This window comes from Misgurnus anguillicaudatus, chromosome 18 (assembly GCF_027580225.2).
Source record: "Misgurnus anguillicaudatus chromosome 18, ASM2758022v2, whole genome shotgun sequence".
Lineage (NCBI taxonomy): Eukaryota > Metazoa > Chordata > Actinopteri > Cypriniformes > Cobitidae > Misgurnus > Misgurnus anguillicaudatus.
The window spans coordinates 33,762,154-33,784,273 of NC_073354.2; the positions used below are offsets into that span (position 1 = coordinate 33,762,154).

The window sequence follows — 22,120 nt, forward strand, 5'->3', positions numbered from 1 at the left end:
CTCCGTTAAAAAAAACTGTTAAGTGTTGAGGTAAGTATTAAATGTTGGGCTCTATTAAAGTCCATTAAAATGAGAAAAATCCTGCAATGTTTTCCTCAAAAAACATAATTTCTTCTCGACTGAACAAAGAAAGACATCAACATTTTGAATGACATGGTGGTGAGTAAATTATCTGGATTTTTCTTTTAAGAAAATGGAATATTCCTTTAATATTCTCAAATAGTTGCATTTCGGACAATTTTTGTCCTATCAAACAATACATCAAAGCTTATTAATTCTGCCTTCAGATGGTGTATATATCTCAAGTTCCAAACATTTACCCTTATAACTGGTTTTGTGGTCCGTAAGTGAAGTTTTAGCTTAAAATACCATATAGATAATTTATTAAAACATGTTAAAATGTGCCATTTTTGGGTGTGTCATTGAAATTTGGCTCCCCTGGTGATGTCAGAAGGGGATAATACCGCCCCTTAATCTGCACTATCCAACCACAGCACTGCCATTTAGTAAAGATATCAGCTCATTTGCATTTAAAAGGACACACCCAAAAACATTTTTGCTCACACATACAAAGTGTCAATTTTAACATGCTATAATAAATGATCTATATGGTATTTTAAGATAAAACTTCACATACAAACTCTGTGGACACTGAAGATTTATTTGACATCTTAAAAAAGTGTTGTGAAATGTCCCCTTTAAAAATATTCCTAAAAATATTTATGAGTATTACAAATGCCAAGTAGTAGTTACAAAACTATTTCATTTTCATTTATTGTACATATCATTTAGGTATGCTTGCATGACTTTATACATACAGTATATACTGTACAGTATACAGTCAGACTGGTGTCACACACACCTCACTTTATCATTCGAACAGATCAGGTCTCAGAAACTCAGTCACTCCGCCGCCAACTGTGCCAAATATCCCTGCCAACCCCCCAGGGATAAACCCTCAAAAGCCATGTACTGAACACTGTAATGTGTATATATTATGTAAATAAAGCAAAGGTGTTACAGTAATCCCGCATCTGAAGCTATCAGCCCCCCGCCTCCAAATCCGTTTAGTAGGTTTTGTAATGTGAATGTAATCAAACACTTGTTACAATATAGCGTCTTACCGTCTCCTGGTGATATTGTTTCAATTTCAACACCCATGTTTTTGGTGCGGGTGGATCCTCCAGCAGAAAGTGACTGCAGTGTAGAGGAACAGACTCTAGCACTCTCTACTGCACTAACTCCGCCCCGCCCACTGACACCAAACACTGCACACCACAACTAATATTCCTTAATATAAATGTTGAAATTCCTCATCATCTGTTGATTTATTTCAGCTTTCAGATTTATTTCAGATATTGATTTTTAAAATTTTAAAATCTATCAAATTTGATTTATATAGCGCTTTTTACAATGTTTACTATTATTGTTTCAAAGCAGCTTACACGAAAATAGACATAACAGATCTGCTAATTAATTGATTATTAAATGTTAAATTAATGCTAAGAAACTATAAACAGCTATAGAAATTAAGACTTCTGTTTGAATGCAAACGAAAATAATAGCTGTATTTTTAATTTTTTATTTCAGTATATTGACTTCCGTTATTTTTATTAATATTTAACAAATATTATTTCGTACTAGCGTCTTGTTTTGTAAAAGCAAAAACGCGAATGAACGTCCCCGTTAGAACTACATTTCCCAGAATGCACCGTCATGAATTTACTACTTCCGCTTGTCCATGACTTCAAACTTCTCCGCGACGAAACACAAACAACCATGCGCGCAACTCGTGTACAGAAGATATAATGCCGTTCGTTTCTTTTGTCACATAATGGTATGTGTGTAAATGTTACTGTTTTGTGTCTTTTACATTGTTATTGTTTGAGTTATTGTGATTTGTGTCTATTAATTTGCCTTTACCGCAGGTTAGCATGATGTCTATAATAATCTGAATGCAGTTTTCTGTTCCTTATATCCCTTACAAAAAATTACCATGGTAACCAAACTTTCTGCTAACCGAGTTTGCTTCGGCTATAAGTTAGTTAATACAGTAAAACCACGAAGTATTATCAATTAGAATAGTATTGTACACCGTAGTTTAAGCTAGAAAATTTCTTGTCACGTCGTTCATTTAGTCTAATAATAGTAAATATTATGATTATATTATTATTTTATAATTATTTTTATAATAGCCATAGTGGCTAATACCAAGTTACCAAATTTTTATTCATTGTTTGCTAACTATAATTGTAAAATTGACAGGTTTGTGGAGAAACTTTTGTGACGCCATCATGCAATGTTTAAAATAATTTTTGTAATGCTTAGTTTTTGCATACGTCATAGTTTTTGCATGAATGGCCTGGTACAGAAGAAACAAGTGGCTTGTTCGACTTCAGAGGCGCCGCTAGATCTGACAAGCGGATGACGTCAAAGTACCGCGAGACGAAATTAGACTTCATATCATTCCTCGAATCATTCTCGCGGTACTTTGACGTCATCTTTTTTCGGTTCTTGCGGTGCCCATAAAGTCAAACAAGCCTAAGAAAAGACGTAACATCTGAGGGTTTTATGACGTCAGGGGTCTTCCAAGACTAATCTGGTCACCCTTGAGTGCCGCCTCCCACTGACCAATAGGATTAAAGTGAGAGGGAAGAGGCTTAACCTATTCTTAGAGTATGTGATGGCAATCTTCTCACGGTGAAGCGAAGAGTTACATCTACCTGTCTATTAATTTTACTCAAATTTTGGTTTTCTCTCTATTTTCTGCATGACCAGGAATATAATTTTCCTTTCTGTTGGAAAAACTGACCCAAGCATGGAGCTAGGAAAAGCCAAGCTTCTGAGAACAGGGTTGAACACCCTTCACCAAGCCATTCACCCGGTGCATGGAATAGCCTGGACGGATGGTAAACAGGTCTGTCTCACGACCTTGTATTCTGTTGAAGGTGAGCCCAAGTTTGGCGACACAAATGTCATCGGACAGTTTGAACACGTTTTGGGACTCTTCTGGGGCCCTTTGTGCTGCTCCGGTTCCCCGGCCTTGCTTGCCGTACAGCATAAAAAGCACATTACGGTGTGGCAACTTCAGCTAAGTACCTCGGAACAGAACAAGCTACTGTGCACACAGACCTGCGAGATGAGCGAGCCATTCCCGTTGTTGTCCCAGGGATGTGTCTGGCATCCAAAAATGGACATCTTGGCTGTTTTGACCAAGCAAGACGCCTCTGTTCTGTTTTCGGTGCGAGTTGATAATCGTCGGGTGAAGGCTGACATCAAGGGTGGCGGTTTGATACACTGTGCTTGTTGGACTAAAGATGGAACCCGATTAGTCGTTGCCATCGGCGGTGCGCTGCACTCGTACATTTGGAATGATATTCAAAAAAGCTTGGTGGCTTGTTCCTTCTGCCCCATTTTTGACATAGGGGGAAAAATCTGTGCCATCGAGTCCACCGACGAGGCGCAAGTTGCCGTAGCGACAGAACTGCCCCTTGATAAAATCTGCGGACTCAATGCAGGCATCGCCTTTGACTTGCCAAACGACTCTGATTCGCCATCATCTCGGCCAGCTTCCGTTCTCGCGGTGGATGCTGACTGTTATTTAGACTCAAGAAGGAAATCATGCGATTCGGATCGTTCCGGACGCGCCTCATTTTCCGGACCCATAGATCTAACACACATTCTCTCCAAACACCGGAAATCGGACCCAAGCCCCCTCATTCACCTGAGGCGGCGAGATCATTTGACCGGATCGGGCCAGGACTCATCCCATCTGATTTTGGTGACGTACGAACGCAAGGTCACCACCACAAGGAAAGTCAGCATCCCTGGGATCTTGGTTCCTGACATCATCGCCTTTGATCCCGGCGCAAACACCGTTGCAGTAGCATCAAACACTTGCAATATGATTCTGGTTTATTGCATCACGGATTCCTCCATGCCCAACGTCCAACAGATTCAACTGCAAAATAATGAGAGGCCCAAAGGGGTGTGCTTCTACACCAGCAAGATGTTGCTGTTTATGATTGGCCGGCAGAAGTCCAACGATCCTGCCTTCCTCCCCTCCTCCAACACGGACAAGTACATCTTGAAGCTGATAGTTAAAGAGTTGGTATTCGATGAGGACTCCACCACCCCGGTTGTTCTGACGCCAGAGTCACCGAGCCAACATCATGGGATTAGACGTCATTCTGAGAACATCTCCAAAGATGAACGTTTACCAATTAGAGATCTAATTCTTCCAGGTGGCTCTGCAATTGTTTCACCAATCAGCCGAAGGAAACTCATCGAGGAGGTTCGCAGCTCAGAGCTAAGTCCTGTGGCGAGCTCGGCGGACTTCTCGGACAGAACGACATCTAGTGCCTCCTCGATCACTGTGGAAACCTACGACATGGATCACGTCAGGCGCATGACAGCGTTAGCGATAGCCGGCCAAGCCAGCCGCGATTCCAGTGGACCGTGTTCTCCCAGATACGAGGCCTCGGAGAAGTTGTTCTCCGATGCCACATCACAGAAGAACAGCTGTCAGTCCAAAGAGAAGAACCTGGAGCAGCTCACGCAGAACATGGAGAGGATCTTCGGCCGCTTCGCTGAGGTTCAGCAGTGCCTCTCGGAAATCAGAGACTTCACGCAAAATGGCAAGAAGTTGGCATGCAGTTATCCATCTGGTTATGAACCGCAGTATGTGCACGTTACATGTCAGGTATGATGTGATTCTTTATTGTCTTTTGTAGACCTCATTCATTCGGTGAAATCTAAACTTGAGCTGGATACATCTGCAGTCTTCTGGTAGTTAGAAGGATAATCTAATGCTGCAACTAAAAACTACTTGAATTGATTTATTTGTTCAATTAGTTGGACAACGAAGGATTGATAAAATACTTGGTCCAGTGTTCCTATTGTGTACAATGTTTATTTTCATTGTCTTTTCCTAAGGGTAGGACTGAATGAAAAATTAAGAAATGTTTGTGACCCTAAACAACAAAATCAGTCATAAGGAAGGGTCAAGTTTTTGAAATTCAGATTTTTACATTATGTAAAAGTTGAGTAAATAAGTTTTTGTTAGGACAATATTTGGTTGAAATACAACTATTTAAAAATCTAGAATCTGAGGGTGCAAAAAGTCAAAATATTGAGAAAAACACCTTTTAAAGTTGTCCAAATGAAGTCCTTAGCAACACATATTAATAATATTTTTATATATATATTTATGATAGGAAATTGCAAAATATCGTCATGGAAAATGATCATTACTTAATACCCCAATGATTTTTTGCTATTGCTGCAAATATAACCATGTTACTTATATATTGCGATATACGATATGCGCTTAAATCAATAATAATAAAATAATATATTAATAATACAAATATTTAAAAAACAAAAACTGTATTAAACTAATGTTTTAAACTATGACTCTTTCTCTCCCTAGTCTCCTATATCTGCATCAACCTTAGTATTTGACTTTACGTTTGTTTTTGAATGTTTTTGGCAATATTTTTATAATTTTGCAGCCCTAGCTCTTGGTTTTTGTTTGTTTATTTTATAAGTAGAGTTAAAATGTGCTAAAGTGTATTTTTTCCCAGCAAGGTAATATAAAGAGAAGACCCATACTAGTGCCTGACAACTTTAGACACCTCAATATTTTTCACCAATCTTCTCAAATGTCTTGTTACTCAAATCCACAATGGGGCTTTGCGAAGCCCATTTAACTACCATTTATGGTACATTCACACAGGGCAAAAGCGTTAACGCTTGACAGAAGGCATGTCTGAAGCATGGCCAACAGCCAATCACAGTGGCCGCAACACATGCTCTGGTCTTCCATAAACGTAATTAGCTGGCTCTGCCTAGGTTATTTGCATAAGGTGATCTGATTCTCTGGCGCACTCGTTGTTGCATGAAAAGTTGAGAAATGTTCAACTTCTGGATCCACAATTCAGTTCGGCAACGCATGGCGTCACCCATTAAAAGTGAATGGTAAATTAACACTTACGCACCGTGTAAATGTACTGTTACTCGAACCATCAGGTGTCACACCATCCCATAGTTCTCACTGGAGTACAACACTGTCAGCAGATGTCAGATTGGAGTGGCATACCATAAGAGAATACTGAGGCCTAATCCATATATCATCCATATAACTACTCGAGTGAATTAAAGGAAAAGTTTACCCAAAAATTTAAATAAGCCCATATTTTACTCACCCTTAAGCCATCCTAGATGTATATGACTTTCTATTTTCAGCCAAACACAGTCAGAGTTATAATAATCATTATACTGGCTCTTTACAGCTTTATAATGGCATTGGATAGTGCCCCTTTTTTAAAGCTTCAAAAAAGTGCATCCATCAATCGAAAACTAATTCATACAGTTATAAATTGTCTTCTGAGGTCAGAGGTCAGCTTTCCGCCTGACATCCACTCTCTTGTGAACACACATACAGCCATAGTTTATAAAGTTTAAAGGACAAGTTCTGTATTTTACACTTAAAGCCCTGTTTTCAGATTGTTTATGATGAAATAGAACGGTTTTGACTGTAATTTGGACATATGATGCTGGCCTGAGAATTTTGGCGTGTTTGTTGTATCACCTCCCACCTCTACATTGGGTGTATAGGTGCACAGGAACAATCCTTCCTAAAATGCATTAAACTTTCGTTTACAAAGACGTGAAACTCACCGAGTGGTCAGGGGTGTTCACTGATATGCTCACACAAAAATCGCTGCAAAAGACGCATTTCAACAGGTTTTATTGTAGTTGTTGTCCAACTCCATTGACTTGTATTAGATGTGCTGTGAGGTACGGTATTACTCCGCGCCGGGAACCGTTTGTATTCTTGCAATTGGCAAAGATGGATTATCACCACCACCTGGGCTGGAGTGTCTATTATTCAAGCTCTCAACGGAAGAATATTCGGGTGTGAGGCGTTTGGAAAAATAGGTCCACAAGTTTACAACGAATGCTAAAACACCTGTTGGAAAGCATCTTTTGCAGCGATTTTTGTGTGAGCATATCAGTGAACACCCCTGACCGTGAGTTTCATGTCTTTGTAAACAAAAACCCATCGCTTCAACACAGAAGACATTTAATAATTGTATGGATTCATTTTTAGTCAATAGACAAGCTTTTTGGAGCTTTAAAAATGGGGCACTATCCAATGCCATTATAAAGCTGAAATAAGTCAGGATATTTTTAACTGTGTTTATCAGAAAGAAGAAACTCATATACACAACATGAGGATAGCATGAGAGTAAAATATGGGCTAATTTTCCATTTTTGGTTGAACTATTGGGTAAACAATACACTGTTGTGTTAATTATTTTGTGTCCGTATGGTTTAATTAAATGTAAAAGGGTTAAAATTTCAAAATAAATTTGCAGATTACTTGCATACATTCTCTTTTTTGAGGACCATGTCTAAAATTTCTGGGTTTTTTTTTTTTTTTTTTGAAAGAACATTTGGGGGATAATTGCAAAAATGTCAATGTGGTGTAACCGGTCTGTGTCAATTGTAACTAGTATTTTTTTTAAGAAAATATAAATATATTCATAAAAAATGTGGAATAAAATATAATCATCTAGTTTAGTGTAATATGAATTTTTACATACATTTTTACTTCATTTGTCAAAAATGATTATTTATGTCCAGACAAATATTACAAAACTCATTAAAATTTACATTTAGTAATAACTAATAAAATGTATTTTCGTGTGATATTTAAAAAAAAAATTATTACGCTTACATGCCAAGGTGGATAAAATATTTATTTCTCATTCTTTGGCGCAATTGCCGGTTACACCATTTGACATTTTCAGGTCCATTCAGTCTTAACTTTCATAAAAATGTTGCAAATGTAACAAAATCAACATAAATATTCTATGTGCATTGAAATATACCTGATGCATGCTTTTAAAATAAGTTTTAAAAAAAAAGATTTTTGGATTTCTCATCTTGCCAAACCGTTTTTGTCACTGGCCCTAATACTGTACGTGTTTCTTTCTGCAGAAACAGTTGTCAGAAAATGTTTATACAGACGAGAGAAGGCCCGTCTTGTTGTGTGGAGGAAAGATTTGTCTCCGGGTCCTCCAGGAGCTCTTCAGCCTGACGGTTGTGGAGATGATGCATGGTATGGCTAAATAAAGTGTTATTTATCTATCATCTTCTAAAAAACCACGTTCAGCAGTGATCGATTAGCTTTAGAGGTCTATATTTGATTGATTAAAACATTATTGCATCAATAAACTGATGCATTGCATGTACATTTTGGAAATTAGTGCAGTTTCTGACATCTGTATCTGAGGTGACATTTTAATTTAGCAGATTTACTCAAATGTGTCCTACCCAAATATTTCGGATAACAACAGATTGGATCAATTAATATTACAGGGCGTGTAAACCATCGACCGTGTTTTCATTTGTTGGAAGACAGATGCTTTGGCATCGCTCAATTGTCAGTTCCCAAAATAGGAAGCTATTATGAGCTACAATCGGATTAAAGGGTTTTAGTTTTAATCTGCTTGCAGCCTTTTGTTCCACGCATCTCTCCAGCTGATGCACACAAGTCTCAATGCTCAGTTGACAATGCATTTGTATTGTTTGTTTGTATGAATATGTAATGCTTTTGTTTGAATATTTGACGTATTAAGTGACTGTGTTTATCTTCTCATCACAGGTCACATGTGGCTCGTCTTGGTGTCTGATGCAGATGGTTTTGTTCCACTAATATTTAAACACAAGGACGAGCTTACCATTAGAAATGCAAAGAGGAAATCTCCTATAGGACCACCCAGTGACGATTTACCCCCCGAAATTCCACAATCTCCCAGTTCAGAAACAAGACAATAATATATTATCTCATCTGAACTTAACTTGATATTGGTGACTGACGCCAAGGAATATTCAGGGAAACACTCTTGCTGACATATTTTTAACTTTGCTCTTTACCGGATGTTGGTACCTTTGTGATCTGTGACCGTTATATGGAAAGCAAGGGCAGTAATAGATTCTTTTTTCAGAAAAAATATTTGAGTGCCTGCGTGACTATTCTGCTCAGACTTGTCTGGTATTTTACAGGGACTACAAAATGTGACCGTGGACCACAAAACCAGTCATAAATAGCACGGGTATGTTTGTAGGAATAGCCAAAAAACATAGTTTGGGTCACAATTATCGATAGTTTTATGTCATAAATCAATAGGATATTAAGTTACAGTTTATTTATTTAGATGGGACAATGCATATTAAAGACAATCGAAGTTGACGTAAATACACCGGATTTAGCACAATGCTAATTTCCATCCGTAGTCCCAGACATGCATATCAATTAATAAACCTATAACGCTAAAAAACATTAAAAGTACCTAAACTAAATAAAATACTTATAGTAATACTTATTTAAGTTACATAAATGTCTGTACATAGACATACTATGCCTGTTATATATAAAAAAATTAACTACCTATCTGTCTACCGATCAAACTGAAGATCATATTAATATATAAAAAATGTATTTATTATGTATTATTTTCCTCGATATTTAGATTTTATATATATTTTAGTTTTAAGGTTTTATAAAGAACAAATAAAATACAAAAGACGACATTAAAAAAAAAAACAAAGGAAAAAAACTGGGCTACCTCATTTAGTAGACTTGTATACAAAAGATTTAAATAAATATTCACCGTTTTGTAGACACATTTCAAGGGGAGATTTGCAAGAAAAGTCATCATTAAATTTCCAAAAAATTTGAGATGGGTTCCCATAAATATTTAGATTTTTTTTGCACCCCCAGATTTTCAAATCGTTGTATCTCAGCCAAAAATTGTCCTATATCCCCAAACCATACATCCAATGAAAAGCTTATTTATTAAATACATAAATACATAAAAAAACTTTTGGTTTTGTGGTCCAGTGTCACAAATGATGATATAAGAAATTATTAATATTGATGTATACATTAACTTTTCATCCTTAAAGGAATAGTCTACTCATTTTCAATATTAAAATATGTTATTACCTTAACTAAGAATTGTTGACACAATTATATTGATGAAGAATTGTCATATAAAACATAAAATCTCTTTCACAGTGTAATGTACACTAACACAAAATAAAACGTAGCGCTTTTCTAAGCGGATTTAAAAGAGGGACTATATTTTATGGCGTAATAGCACTTTTGGGAGTACTTCGACTCGCCTGAAAAGTCCGCTCCCCTTCTCACTCTCATAATGGGAGAAGGAGGGTGTTACTGCGCCGAGTCGAAGTACTCCCAAAAGTGCCACCACGCCACAAAATACAGTTCCTCTTTTAAATCCGCTTGGAAAAGCGCTACGTTTTATTTTGTACCACCAAACTTGCTCGTATAACTACTCGTCTTAAATAGGAAAAACGTTGATGTGTTTGGTCACTTCTAACTTTATCTCCAAATGGCACCATTGAATGAACGGGGCCAAGCCAAACGCCACCGAAGCGTCGCAGCGCACCCCAGCGCTTACGTGCACGCACACAGATGATAGAGGGATGTATCAACAATTCTTAGTTAAGGTAATAACATATTTTAATATTGAAAATGAGTAGACTATTCCTTTAACATAATTCATGATCAGGTTTGGCTTCCATAGTAACCACCCTTACAGAAACTTAATTTCACTAGATAACTTTCTTGTTTCCCTTTTAGCAAATTTATTTTCAAGTGCTTTATAAAGAAATGTAAACACTGATGTGTGGTGATGTTAAATGACTGCTGACAAAGAACTGAACACCATCCAATTAATATTATTAAACTTTTATTATGTTTTTATTATATATTTTTTTAAATTATTAATAAGAAATATGCTGAAGCTATGTGAACCAGCACAAGTTTAATAACTCATCTGATAATATTTCAATTATAAAAACAACTTATAAAATATATTATGAATAAATCTTTGCTGATATAATGATATATGGTTCATTTAGATGCAGTAATGTATACATGGCTATATGTTCATGTGAAAAAACAGAAACAGACTAAACAGAGAAGGAAACTGAAATATACATATAAAACATATAAAATCTCTTTTACAGTGTAATGTACACTAACACAACTCATCCCAGCATTGAGCTGAAATATCAAGATCGTTACACGCTGCTCAGATTAGATCAGCTCGGAGAGATTTGCAGCTAAAGCTCTGCTTTCTGAAAAACACACATAAACGATATATATTAATAAAGTATAATATATAACGTTTATAAATTACTCTTATATACTTCATGTTTTTAAACACATTAAAAAGATGAACAATTAATATTCAGAATATTAATTATATAAGAGTTGTATATACCTGAGCTCTTCTAAGGCGAGTTTGTTTCGTAACCTGACGTCCTCACTGATGGGGTAAACCAGCAGGATTATGAGACCTATGATGATGCAAGCCACCGGTGCAGCACTGATCAGCAGTTTCAGCGTAAAGACCACTGGGGGAGGCTGTTTGCACGCTCCTGTGTTATAACCAGCAAACCTGCAATAGTGCCATTGACAACATACACTCAACATCAGCACCATGACCCTGTTTTATTTATTACTGTTGAACAATTATTTTTATATCTATAAAATGTTTTATTTTATATCTATAATGTTCCTGTATAGCTCAGTGGTAGAGCATTGCATTTGCAGCGCAAAAGGTCATGGGTTCGAACCCAGGAAGTACTGTATAGCTTGTAATGCACTGTAAGTCGCTTTGGATAAAAGCGTCTGCCAAATGCATGAATAAATAAATAATAATAATTGTTCAACCTAAATTGCTCAAATAAAAAATAAACTTTTTGGTTGCATGCAAACTACCGAGCCCCTAAGGTGACATTGGAGTAAAAAAAATCTAACGTTTATTTGCATGTGCTCACGCAAAACCTTCTTGTGCAGAATTCTTTAAGTTTAGTTTTGTGCGCGCACGTGAAACTAAATGTGGTAGTTTAACATGCGCACGTGAAAGTTTAACGTGAGCATGCGAAAGTTTAACGTGAGCACGCGAAACTAAACGCAATAGTTTCACGTGCGCACGCAATAGTTTTAGTGCGCACGCAATAGTTTAAGTACGCACGCAATAGTTTTAGTGCGCACGCAATAGTTTTAGTGCGCACGCAATATAGTTTTAGTGCGCACGCAATATAGTTTCACGTGTGCACGCAAAAGTTTCACGTGTGCACGCAAAAGTTTCACGTATGCACGCAAAAGTTTCACGTGTGCACGCAAAAGTTTCACGTGTGCACGCAAAACTAAACGCGATAGTTTCACGTGCGCACGCAATAGTTTTAGTGCGCACGCAAAAGTTTCACGTGTGCACGCAAAAGTTTCACGTGTGCACGCGAAACTAAACGCGATAGTTTCATGTGTGCACGCAATAGTTTTAGTGCGCACGCAAAAGTATCACATGTACACGCAAAACTTAACGCGATAGTTTCACGTGCGCACGCAATAGTTTTAGTGCGCACGCAATAGTTTTAGTGCGCACGCAATATAGTTTTAGTGCGCACGCAATATAGTTTTAGTGCGCACGCAATATAGTTTTAGTGCGCACGCAATATAGTTTTAGTGCGCACGCAAAAGTTTTAGTGCGCACGCAAAAGTTTTAGTGCGCACGCAAAAGTTTCACGTGTGCACGCAAAAGTTTCACGTGTGCACGCAAAAGTTTCACGTGTGCACGCAAAAGTTTCACGTGTGCACGCAAAAGTTTCACGTGTGCACGCAAAAGTTTCACGTGTGCACGCAAAAGTTTCACGTGTGCACGCAAAACTAAACGCGATAGTTTCACGTGTGCACGCAATAGTTTTAGTGCGCACGCAATAGTTTTAGTGCGCACGCAAAAGTTTCACGTGTGAACGCAAAAGTTTCACGTGTGCACGTGAAACTAAACGCGATAGTTTCACGTGTGCACGCAATAGTTTTAGTGCGCACGCAAAAGTATCACATGTGCACGCGAAACTTAACGCGATAGTTTCACGTGTGCACGCAAAAGTTTTAGTGCACAAGCAATAGTTTTAGTGCGCACGCAATATAGTTTTAGTGCGCACGCAATATAGTTTTAGTTCGCACGCAAAAGTTTTAGTGCGCACGCAAAAGTTTAACGTGTGCACGCAAAACTAAATGCGATAGTTTCACGTGTGCACGCAATAGTTTTAGTGCGCACGCAATAGTTTTAGTGCGCACGCAAAAGTTTCACGTGTGCACGCGAAACTAAATGGGATAGTTTCACGTGTGCACGCAATAGTTTTAGTGCGCACGCAAAAGTATCACATGTGCACGCGAAACTTAACGCGATAGTTTCACGTGCGCACGCAATAGTTTTAGTGTGCACGCAAAAGTTTCACGTGTGCACGCGAAAGTTTCACGTCCGTACATGAAACTAAACTTTATTTGATTTCTGCTCCATGTCCCCTTAGTGGCTCTGTAGCAATCCACTGAATGGGCTTAACGCTTCTGGACACATGGCACAAGAAATGATTGTCTTCAAATGCCGCCTGGTTTATTTTCAAATTCACGCAAAACATCAATATTGCACTTAATAGTGTAAAACATCTTTCGTTTGTGGCCTCCTTATGACAAAAAAGTCTATAACCATGTATTATTTCAGTTTAAATAATATAAGTGTTAGGTGTGACCTCACTGTAAACACAGCGTGGAGACTCCGAGAGAAATCCCAGCTGCAAACTTGGTAAAGAAAGCATATAGAGAGTAAAAGATCGCCTCGTGCCCCTTTGAGGTGCGGTTTGCCACTCTGAAATCATCCACCACATCTGGTAACATTGACCTGAGCGACAGGAAAAACATGACACATTTATCATTCAGCATCCCCCACTTCCATAAAGTTCAATCCCTTCTGTGGACGACATATAAAAACTGCAGTTTACTAAATTTGGGACTTCTCCAATTAACCAGAGAGTATCTTTAAAAAACAAAAAATAGCATGACCCTACCATGAAACCTGTCATTTAAAGAAAGCTGGGTTATTAAACCTATATATCAAAGTCTGGCTGGTTTAAATAAACAAGCAGTCACCCAGTGCTCTTTATAGATCACCCGGTGGCTTTTTAATGCTGTGTGGTTGCTAGGGTGATGCTGGGTGGTTGCTAGGGTGTTTTTAATCACACTACTAACCGTTGTATCACACAGTTTTATGATTTTAATCCAAAGACATGGCTCACGTTCCTCCTTCAATGGATGTTTTATCAATGTACGTTTTATTTTAAATGCTTAGAAAAGTTTTTTTATTTTTAATATTGTAACATCATACAGTATTTTGGAAGACTTACCATGGCAACAAGAGAGACGCAGCCACACCAAGTCCAGATGATACGGCCACAACATAAGCCACTATCAGATTAGGGACAAACACCAGCATCAGTGTGAAGGGCACGATCCACTGAAAATAACACAAACAATAAACAACATCTTGATTTGGATTGATCAATCTTATATTACTTAGTATTGACCAAATATGTTTAAAATTATGTGCAAGCTAATTTTTTTGGCCCATCATGATGTTACGATCACATGATCAGCTGAATACTGTTTATTTTACTATTCACAATCATTTGTAAAAAAAAAAATATATATATATATATATATATATATATATAATACAAAAGGTCCATTTAAAAAAACACTTGAGTAAACACTTTGGGTCGGTTTCCCGGACAGGACTTATCCTAATCCAAGAATAAAATGCATGTTTGAGCTGCCTTAATTTAAAATCAACTTGTACAGACATATCTTAAAGTATTAGTCCATTTTCTTTAAAAAAATTTAGATAATTTACTCACCACCATGTCATCCAAAATGTTGATGTCTTTCTTTGTTCAGTCGAGAAGAAATTATGTTTTTTGAGGAAAACATTCCGGGACTGTTCTCATTTTAATGGACTTTAATGGACCCCAACACGTAACAGCCAAAAATTCCATTTCAACGGAGCCTCAAAGGACTCCAAACGATCCCAAACGAGGCACAAGGGTCTTATCTAGCTAAACGATTGTCATTTTGACAAGAAAAAAAAGCACCTCTACACCACAAATTCCCGTCCATCTCCGGCCATGCGACACGCCAGCACAACCTCACGCAATTGGGTAATGCCGTGGAAAGATCACGTGTTACATATATGAAATGCACATTTGCCAAACATTTTAAAACAACAAACTGACACAAAGACATTATTTAGTATCATTCTACAAACAACAACATCGGAACGGTTCTCTTTCTCAACAGTTGTAAACACTGGGGCGTAGTTTCGCATATGTCCTCCGTGACCTCTTGACGTGATGATGTATTGCGTGAGGTCGCGCTGGCGCGTCACACGATCGGAGGAAGACGAGAAGTTGTGGTTTAAAAGTGCATATTTTTTATTTTCTTGTTGAAAATGACAATCGTTTTCGCTAGATAAGACCCTTATGCCTCGTTTGGGATCATTTAGAGTCCTTTAAACTCTGTTGAAACTGAAAATTTTAAACTGTTACGTGTTGGAGTCCATTAAAGTCCATTACAGTGAGAAAAATCCTGGAATGTTTTCCTCAAAAAAACATAATTTTTTCTCGACTGAACAAAGAAAGACCTCAACATTTTGGATGACATGGTGGTGAGTAAATTATCTGGATTTTTTTTAAGAAAATGGATATTTCAATGCCATTATTTTGTCTCAAGACGCACACCAGTATTGTTTTTCGTAGTTTGTAAAAATTACTTAAATGTCCTCATATAACTAAGCCCCAGTCCTGGATTGATCTAAAACCTGTCCTGGAAACTGTTTATATTATAGTAAGTTACACTTACCGTTATGCCGCAGAAAGCTGCCGTCTTCTTCCCAAACTTTTCCAGGAACCACTGCCAGAACGGAATGCTGACTGCGGCTGATATCTGGGTTCAAAACAGATTTCATAATAATCAGTAGATGTACTTTAACTATTTCTTAGGATATCAGTTGTAAAAAACCTCTTTTAAATGACAAGAAATTGATCAATGTATTATATTATAATGCATATTTAATTTTATTCAATAATTAAAGCCTCAAAAGAAGCAAATCAAATGTTAGCTTGTTGTAAAGCAAACATTGTTAAGAAAAAAAACCTCCTGTATCATTAAAGGAATATAGTCAGTGCTTTAAGTGGGCCGGAACGCGCCGGTACTCAGTACCGCCACTTCTAAATCTTGAGCGTACCACCACCTCTCCCTGAGCCCAGAACGTGCTTTTAGCGTACCGGAACGCTCATTTGTACATCTGTTTAAATCAGAGGTTTTAATCCTTTGGCTGCGCTGCCGCTTTTCAGAGCGCTCTTCACAATGTACACTTCCTAATTCGTCCCGTCGAGAGCAGAGACTACCTTACCCATACACCCTTGAGTGTACAAGTTAAAAGCGCATGCGTCGCCTTTGCTGTCAGTCAGCATCAACGTGGTCCGGAGAGGTGTGTGTTTGTGTGGGAAACGCGCAACCATAGCTGCTCGGTTAAAATGAAAATACAATAAACACTTAATATGCCCATCTTGTTTTAGACTCTGAGTAGTAAAAGAACAAGGTCAGAATCAGAGGACTCGCTGGCTGACATCCCACCAAGCCAGAATGATAGCAGGTCAGACGCAAGCTTTTTCCAATACCCTTTTGTAGGTACTGTACGTGATAATCTCCGCTGCCGCGGCTGTCAGTTTGGTTCCCCTTGACGCAACTTTGGATTTCCTCAGGCGATGTGCAGAGTAAAAACATTCTTTAAATTGTAATAGACATTTAGTTTAATTGCCAAACTACAAGTGAACTAAATTTAAATGAATTTGAACGACGCGCACAGTAGTTTTACCACCCGCAAAATGGAAAACAATGGGACAAAATAAAGTGATGACTTTCTAGTTTCAAATTGCCAGTATTTTGTTATTCTTGAACCCATAGACATGGTCTTGGTGTCATTTTAAATTTTTTGTTTTTAAGCTCTTTCTATCTGAACAACTAGTTTTAGCATTTGACCATGCTGAAAATTTTACTTACATATCTACCTTTTGCACATTTTATGTACGTTCAATAGCTATTTTTATGTCAAGCAAATGCACAAACTTATATAAGGATTTATTATTTTTTACAAGGTCGTCTGTTGACTGCTAAATATAAAACCTCTTCAATATAGAAGTCCAGTCAGCAAAAAAAAAAAATAGAGTACCGGCACTTCTTTTGGGCCACTGAATATAGTTCACCGAATGATGATAGGGTGATATTTTAAAGAATGTTTGTAAGCAAGAAGATAACACCACTGACTTCCATGGTTTAAAAAAAAACAATACTATGCAAGTTAATGGTGCCTGAGATCTGTTTGGTTAATAACTTTTAAAAATATCGTCATATTTGAGAAAACGATAACTGAATTTTTATTTTTTTATTTAACTATCCCTTTAAGAATAGATCAAACATTTATACAATTTCACAATGACACATGTTAAAGATCTATAACAAACTGATAACCTACTGATTTTAATGATGTCACATAAAGTAAGGTAAGAAACCGAACAATAGGATTGAAAATATAACTCTATATTGGTTAAAGCAGTGGTTCTCAAACTGGGGTCCGGGGCCCCCAGGGGGGCCGCAAGATGGTGCCAGGGGGGCCCCAGTTTTATGACACTATATAAAATACATTCATTTATCATGAATTCTGTGTAATTAAACCTAAAAAGAAATAAGGCTACTAACCAACAGCACTACTTTGTATAACTTAATATGTTTTGATAATTAAAATTTTACATTTTTTTGTCATACATTTTCTTTGGGGGGGCCGCGAAGGATTGCACCGTACACAGGAGGGCCGAACGCGGAAAAAGTTTGAGAACTACTGGGTTAAAGTTTATGTGTTGTCACATGTCTTTAACGAGTACTCACCAGAATTGTCAAAACAATGTTCTGAAAATGATCTCGCAGCTCCACCGCATATGTGCAGAACAGCACAAAGTTACTTTGTATCAGCTGAAAATAAAAACAATTGTCTGAATGACGGCACATAGAAATACAATACAGTACTAATGATGCCATTTATTCATACAGCCTGAATCACTGAGAAATGTTCACAATGTATTCAGAGTTTTTGCCTTTAAATAAAAGTGATTGTGTTTAGTGCAACCATTTGTATTGAGACATATGAGGCTTCATTCAACACAAATATTTTAAAGCTCGTGCTCCTCTCCGTGGTTTGAAAATCTTATGGTGTTGTTGCTGCGTTTTTTAAGTCCATGTACAGTCATTTCAGAGGATTGTTTCTAAACACATTATACATTTTAGAAATATATTGCTGAAACACATTATAAAAGTGAAATTGTGGAGTTACACATTCAAACAGATTTTCAATATTTCTGGATTATTTGGGTGGGGCCAAACTGGTGGCTCGATGACACACTGGAGCCACCGAGCATGGCCCCGCCCCTAACACAATCCTGAGCATCCATTCAGGTTGTAGCGATATTTGAAAGTTGAGAGAGACGAGGCAGATTATTAATATTCTGGAAATCTAAAAGTCTCCATTTAGTTTCTTTTTTCTTTCTTTATTATTTACACCATTTCGGCATCTATGGCAATATTCGTGGTGAGAACCAGATAATCCATACACAAGTTTAATCCACACAAGTTTATTCATACACAAGCTGGGGGAGGAGCAATTTGGTATCTCCAATTTCACCTGACTTGCATGTTTTTGGCCTGCATGTGGGAGGAAACCGGAGTAAACCCACGCAGACACAAGGAGAACATGCAAACTCCACACAGAAAGGAGTCCCACCCGGGGCTCGAACCGGGGACCTTCTTGCTGCGAGGCAATAGTGCTACCCACTGAGCCCCGGGTAGGACTCCTTTCTGTTTAAGTCGATAGGATTTTTGCCCATTCCAGCAAGAGTAACAAAGACGTAGCGCTGAAATGAAATCACATTACCTGGATGGCCACAGATATGAAAAGGAAAGCGGCTGTCAGGGTGAGGTAGGAACCGTGTTTCATGACCAATATAAAGCCTTTATGGAAAGGGATAGCTCTCTCTGTTTTAGGTGCATATGGATCTAAAGCAGGAAAACAGAGCAGAGAAATCTCATTAGATGTAGTGTGACTATTTTCATGACTCATGATTTTTTTACTTTTAGCGGGTACTTTTAGCCAAAATATTTACAATGCCTTTTCCATTACAAAGACAGCAAATAGGAACAGGGGCAGCCAACAACCATAAAAACATCATTTATTTGATTTGTACTCCTTCCCAGTGCTTTTTTATCAGTTTTTAAGACTTGAGAACATGTGTCTTGCACAAAGCAATGTTGCCCTTTTGCCTCATTTTTTCCCCCAAATATAATTTTAATATAGATGCTTTATCATATATTTATTTTTAAAATATACAAAAAATGGCAAAAAATATGTTTACAAAATTTATTTTTCAACAATATATTTTTTGCCCATTTTTGTATTGTGAAATATTTAAAAATAAATATATTGTGAAGCATTTATATTAACATTGCATTGGAAGAAAAACTTGTATGTTACAAACCTGTAAACATAACAGGTTTGAAAAAGTTCAAATTAAATTTAAACTGCAAAAACATTTTATATTTTTACATACATTTTATAAAAACATTTAAATTTTGGCCATATACATATATATACGTTGTATGTTACAAACCTGTAAAATTAACTATATTAACTAATATATATATATATATATATATATATATATATATATATATATATATATATATATATATATATATATATATATATATATATATATATATATATATATATATATATAGTTCATATAAATATATTAACGTTTTTCTTCCAATGCAATGTTAATATAAATGCTTTAAAATATATTTATTTTTAAAATATATTTCAAAATAAAAAATGACCAAAACTATATTGGTGAAAAATACATTTTTAAACATATTTCAAAATATATTTCAGCACATCTTTTTTTGTATTAAAATATATTTAAAAAATAAATATATTTTAAAGCATTTATATATGAAGAGTTTCGTTGCAAAACGAGATAACCACCGTTTTTTTAATTGTTCAGAAATCTCGTTTTTTGGTTGTGCATTCCAATTCATTTCAATTCAACTGCAGTTGGTTTTGAGTTAAACCTTCATAACTTAAAAAAATACAGCTAAGTAGCACCATAAAACAAAATAATAACATGATAACATAATAGTAAACATGTTTTGACAAAAATGTAAAAAAAAAATTTGCAATGAAACTCTTCATATATATAATTATAAGAACGAGGCAAAATGGCAACATTGCTTTGTGTAAGACACAATCTGTCAAGTCTCAAAAACTGATAAAAAGCACTGGGAAGGAGTACAAATCAAATATATGATGTTTTTATGGTGGTTGGCTGCCCCTGTTCCTATTCACCGTCTTTGTAATGAAAAAAGCATTGTAAATATTTTGGCTAAAAGTACCCTTCATTACATATCATAACTCATAACATAAGAATTACAATGAGTATACATTGAGTTAATGTCAAAAACACACTTGCTCACCGTCTCTCTCTTTGACGCCCAGGAACATGATTAATGTACAAACCAGAAACAGGCCACCAATCACACCACCAGCGATCATGTACATCTTTTCCTGTAAAGACATACAGCCAATGAGAGGCCATTTAAACATTTCCAATTTTCTATAAGTCTGTTTTTATTTTGAGCTTCAGGTTTTTGTGTTCCCTCGTCTGTTGTCTTTTATTACATTAACTTTATCGTCACACTTTTCACTGTACGGTCTTGTAAATGTTAACGAGCTGAAATTAGGTGCGACATCATAGAAGAGGAACTTTTTTTAATCTGCTCTCCACTAACAGGAACTGCTCTGCCCCAAACAACCTCAGGATTGTTTGCTATTTTTCCAAGGACTGCTGCAAAGCACTTCATTATTGTTTCAGATCAAAAGGGGCTGACTGGCGCACCCAATCGACCCACAGCCTTTTGGCCCGGTTGCAGAGGAATGCACGATGACGTGGTGTGGCTAAAGGGGGTACCGTGTGGTGGATGTGAATCGGGAAATCCTGGAGAGGTTTAACCAGAAGGCTCTGCAGAATTGCCGGAAATAGATGTGGCACTTCATGGTTCTCCATGGTGGGTTTCCAAATCCACCAACCAGGCTTATCGCTTCACCTACATGTCGGATTTGATTAACGTTGAACTCTGTGGTTTTGTTTTGTGGGTCAAAATACATTTTATTCCCCTAAAGGTCACCTAAAGGTTTCTTTCAATAATTCCTCCAAAGGTCGAACTCTAATGAGGCGTACACACCAAACGCGAATTTAATAATTTGTGCGAGTACATTCAATTCAAAGATGCATAGATAGACGCAAACTCGTGCGGGGCGATGCGAATGACATGAATTGGGCGATTGCCATGAAAACATGCACTATTCACCTCAAACGCGTCTTCAAGCAAGTTGAAAATATTAAACTTGATAGAAAAATTTGCATGGTACGAAGTTAAATCCTACGAGTAATCTAGAGCGAGAAACACAATGCTTTGTGTTTGGTGTGTACACTACATAATGGGGTGTACAAACCGAGCGTGAATTCAACTATTTGCTCAAACAGATTACATACAAAGTCAATGAAAACAAGCAAATAGACACCAACTTGCGTGGGGTGATGCAAATGACGCAAATTAGGCAACACAATTCCTGTGAAAACACTCACTATTAATCTATTTGAGCAAATCGTTGAATCTGCGTTTGGCCTGTAAACCCCACCACGCTGTGCACACACCAAGCACGAAGCATCGCGCCTCCCGCTCCAGACCAATCGCGGGATTCAACTTCGTGCCATGCAAGTTCTTCGCTTGAGTTAAACGTCTTCGCGCAAGTTGAAAATATTCAACTCGCATAAAAATATTCAACTTGATCGAAAAATTTGCATGGCACAAAGTTAAATCCCGTGAGTAATTTAGAGTGAGAAACGCAATGCTTTGTGTTTGATGTGTACACAGCATAATGGGGTGTACAGACCAAATGCAAATTCAACAATTTGACGCAAATTGAGTGGCGCGATTGCCGCAAAAACACTCGCTTTTAGCCTTAAACCCGTCTTCGTGCAAGTTGAAAATATTCAACTTGATTGAAAAATT

At 37.1% G+C, this 22,120-nt stretch overlaps 2 protein-coding genes across 3 annotated transcripts in view; one reads left to right on the forward strand and one right to left on the reverse strand.

The window, feature by feature from the left end:
- The first annotated feature begins 1,720 nt into the window (after positions 1 to 1,720).
- Positions 1,721 to 9,451, forward strand: wdcp (WD repeat and coiled coil containing). 2 transcript variants are annotated; one of them, XM_055186823.2, is made up of 4 exons: positions 1,721 to 1,837; positions 2,779 to 4,702; positions 8,008 to 8,128; positions 8,675 to 9,450. In XM_055186823.2, exons 2-4 carry the CDS (start codon positions 2,819 to 2,821, stop codon positions 8,845 to 8,847), a joined length of 2,178 nt encoding a protein of 725 aa, XP_055042798.2. In that variant the 5' UTR covers positions 1,721 to 1,837; positions 2,779 to 2,818; the 3' UTR covers positions 8,848 to 9,450. The 2 variants fall into 2 exon arrangements, with proteins under 2 accessions (XP_055042798.2, XP_055042797.2); XM_055186822.2 differs by lacking the exon at positions 1,721 to 1,837 and having other exon boundaries at positions 2,771 to 4,702; positions 8,675 to 9,451.
- Positions 9,452 to 10,775: 1,324 nt separating this feature from the next.
- Positions 10,776 to 22,120, reverse strand: part of mfsd2b (MFSD2 lysolipid transporter B, sphingolipid) — a 35,687-nt gene continuing 24,342 nt past the window's right edge. Inside the window, exons 7-14 of the mRNA XM_055186824.2 lie at positions 20,522 to 20,612; positions 18,924 to 19,045; positions 17,885 to 17,968; positions 15,800 to 15,883; positions 14,290 to 14,399; positions 13,644 to 13,787; positions 11,325 to 11,501; positions 10,776 to 11,178 (exon numbers count right to left, since the gene is read on the reverse strand). Coding sequence (XP_055042799.2) covers positions 11,133 to 11,178; positions 11,325 to 11,501; positions 13,644 to 13,787; positions 14,290 to 14,399; positions 15,800 to 15,883; positions 17,885 to 17,968; positions 18,924 to 19,045; positions 20,522 to 20,612 — 858 coding nt within the window. The 3' untranslated portion in view covers positions 10,776 to 11,132. The remainder of the gene's footprint in view (positions 11,179 to 11,324; positions 11,502 to 13,643; positions 13,788 to 14,289; positions 14,400 to 15,799; positions 15,884 to 17,884; positions 17,969 to 18,923; positions 19,046 to 20,521; positions 20,613 to 22,120) is intronic.

Excerpts from the sequence above, each read along its gene's own strand:
- wdcp (XM_055186822.2), top strand. The coding sequence starts at position 2,771 with ATGACCAGGAATATAATTTTCCTTTCTGTTGGAAAAACTGACCCAAGC. Across the intron at positions 4,703-8,007 it reads ATGTGCACGTTACATGTCAG|AAACAGTTGTCAGAAAATGT; the intron begins GTATGATGTGAT and ends TTCTTTCTGCAG. Across the intron at positions 8,129-8,674 it reads GGTTGTGGAGATGATGCATG|GTCACATGTGGCTCGTCTTG; the intron begins GTATGGCTAAAT and ends TTCTCATCACAG.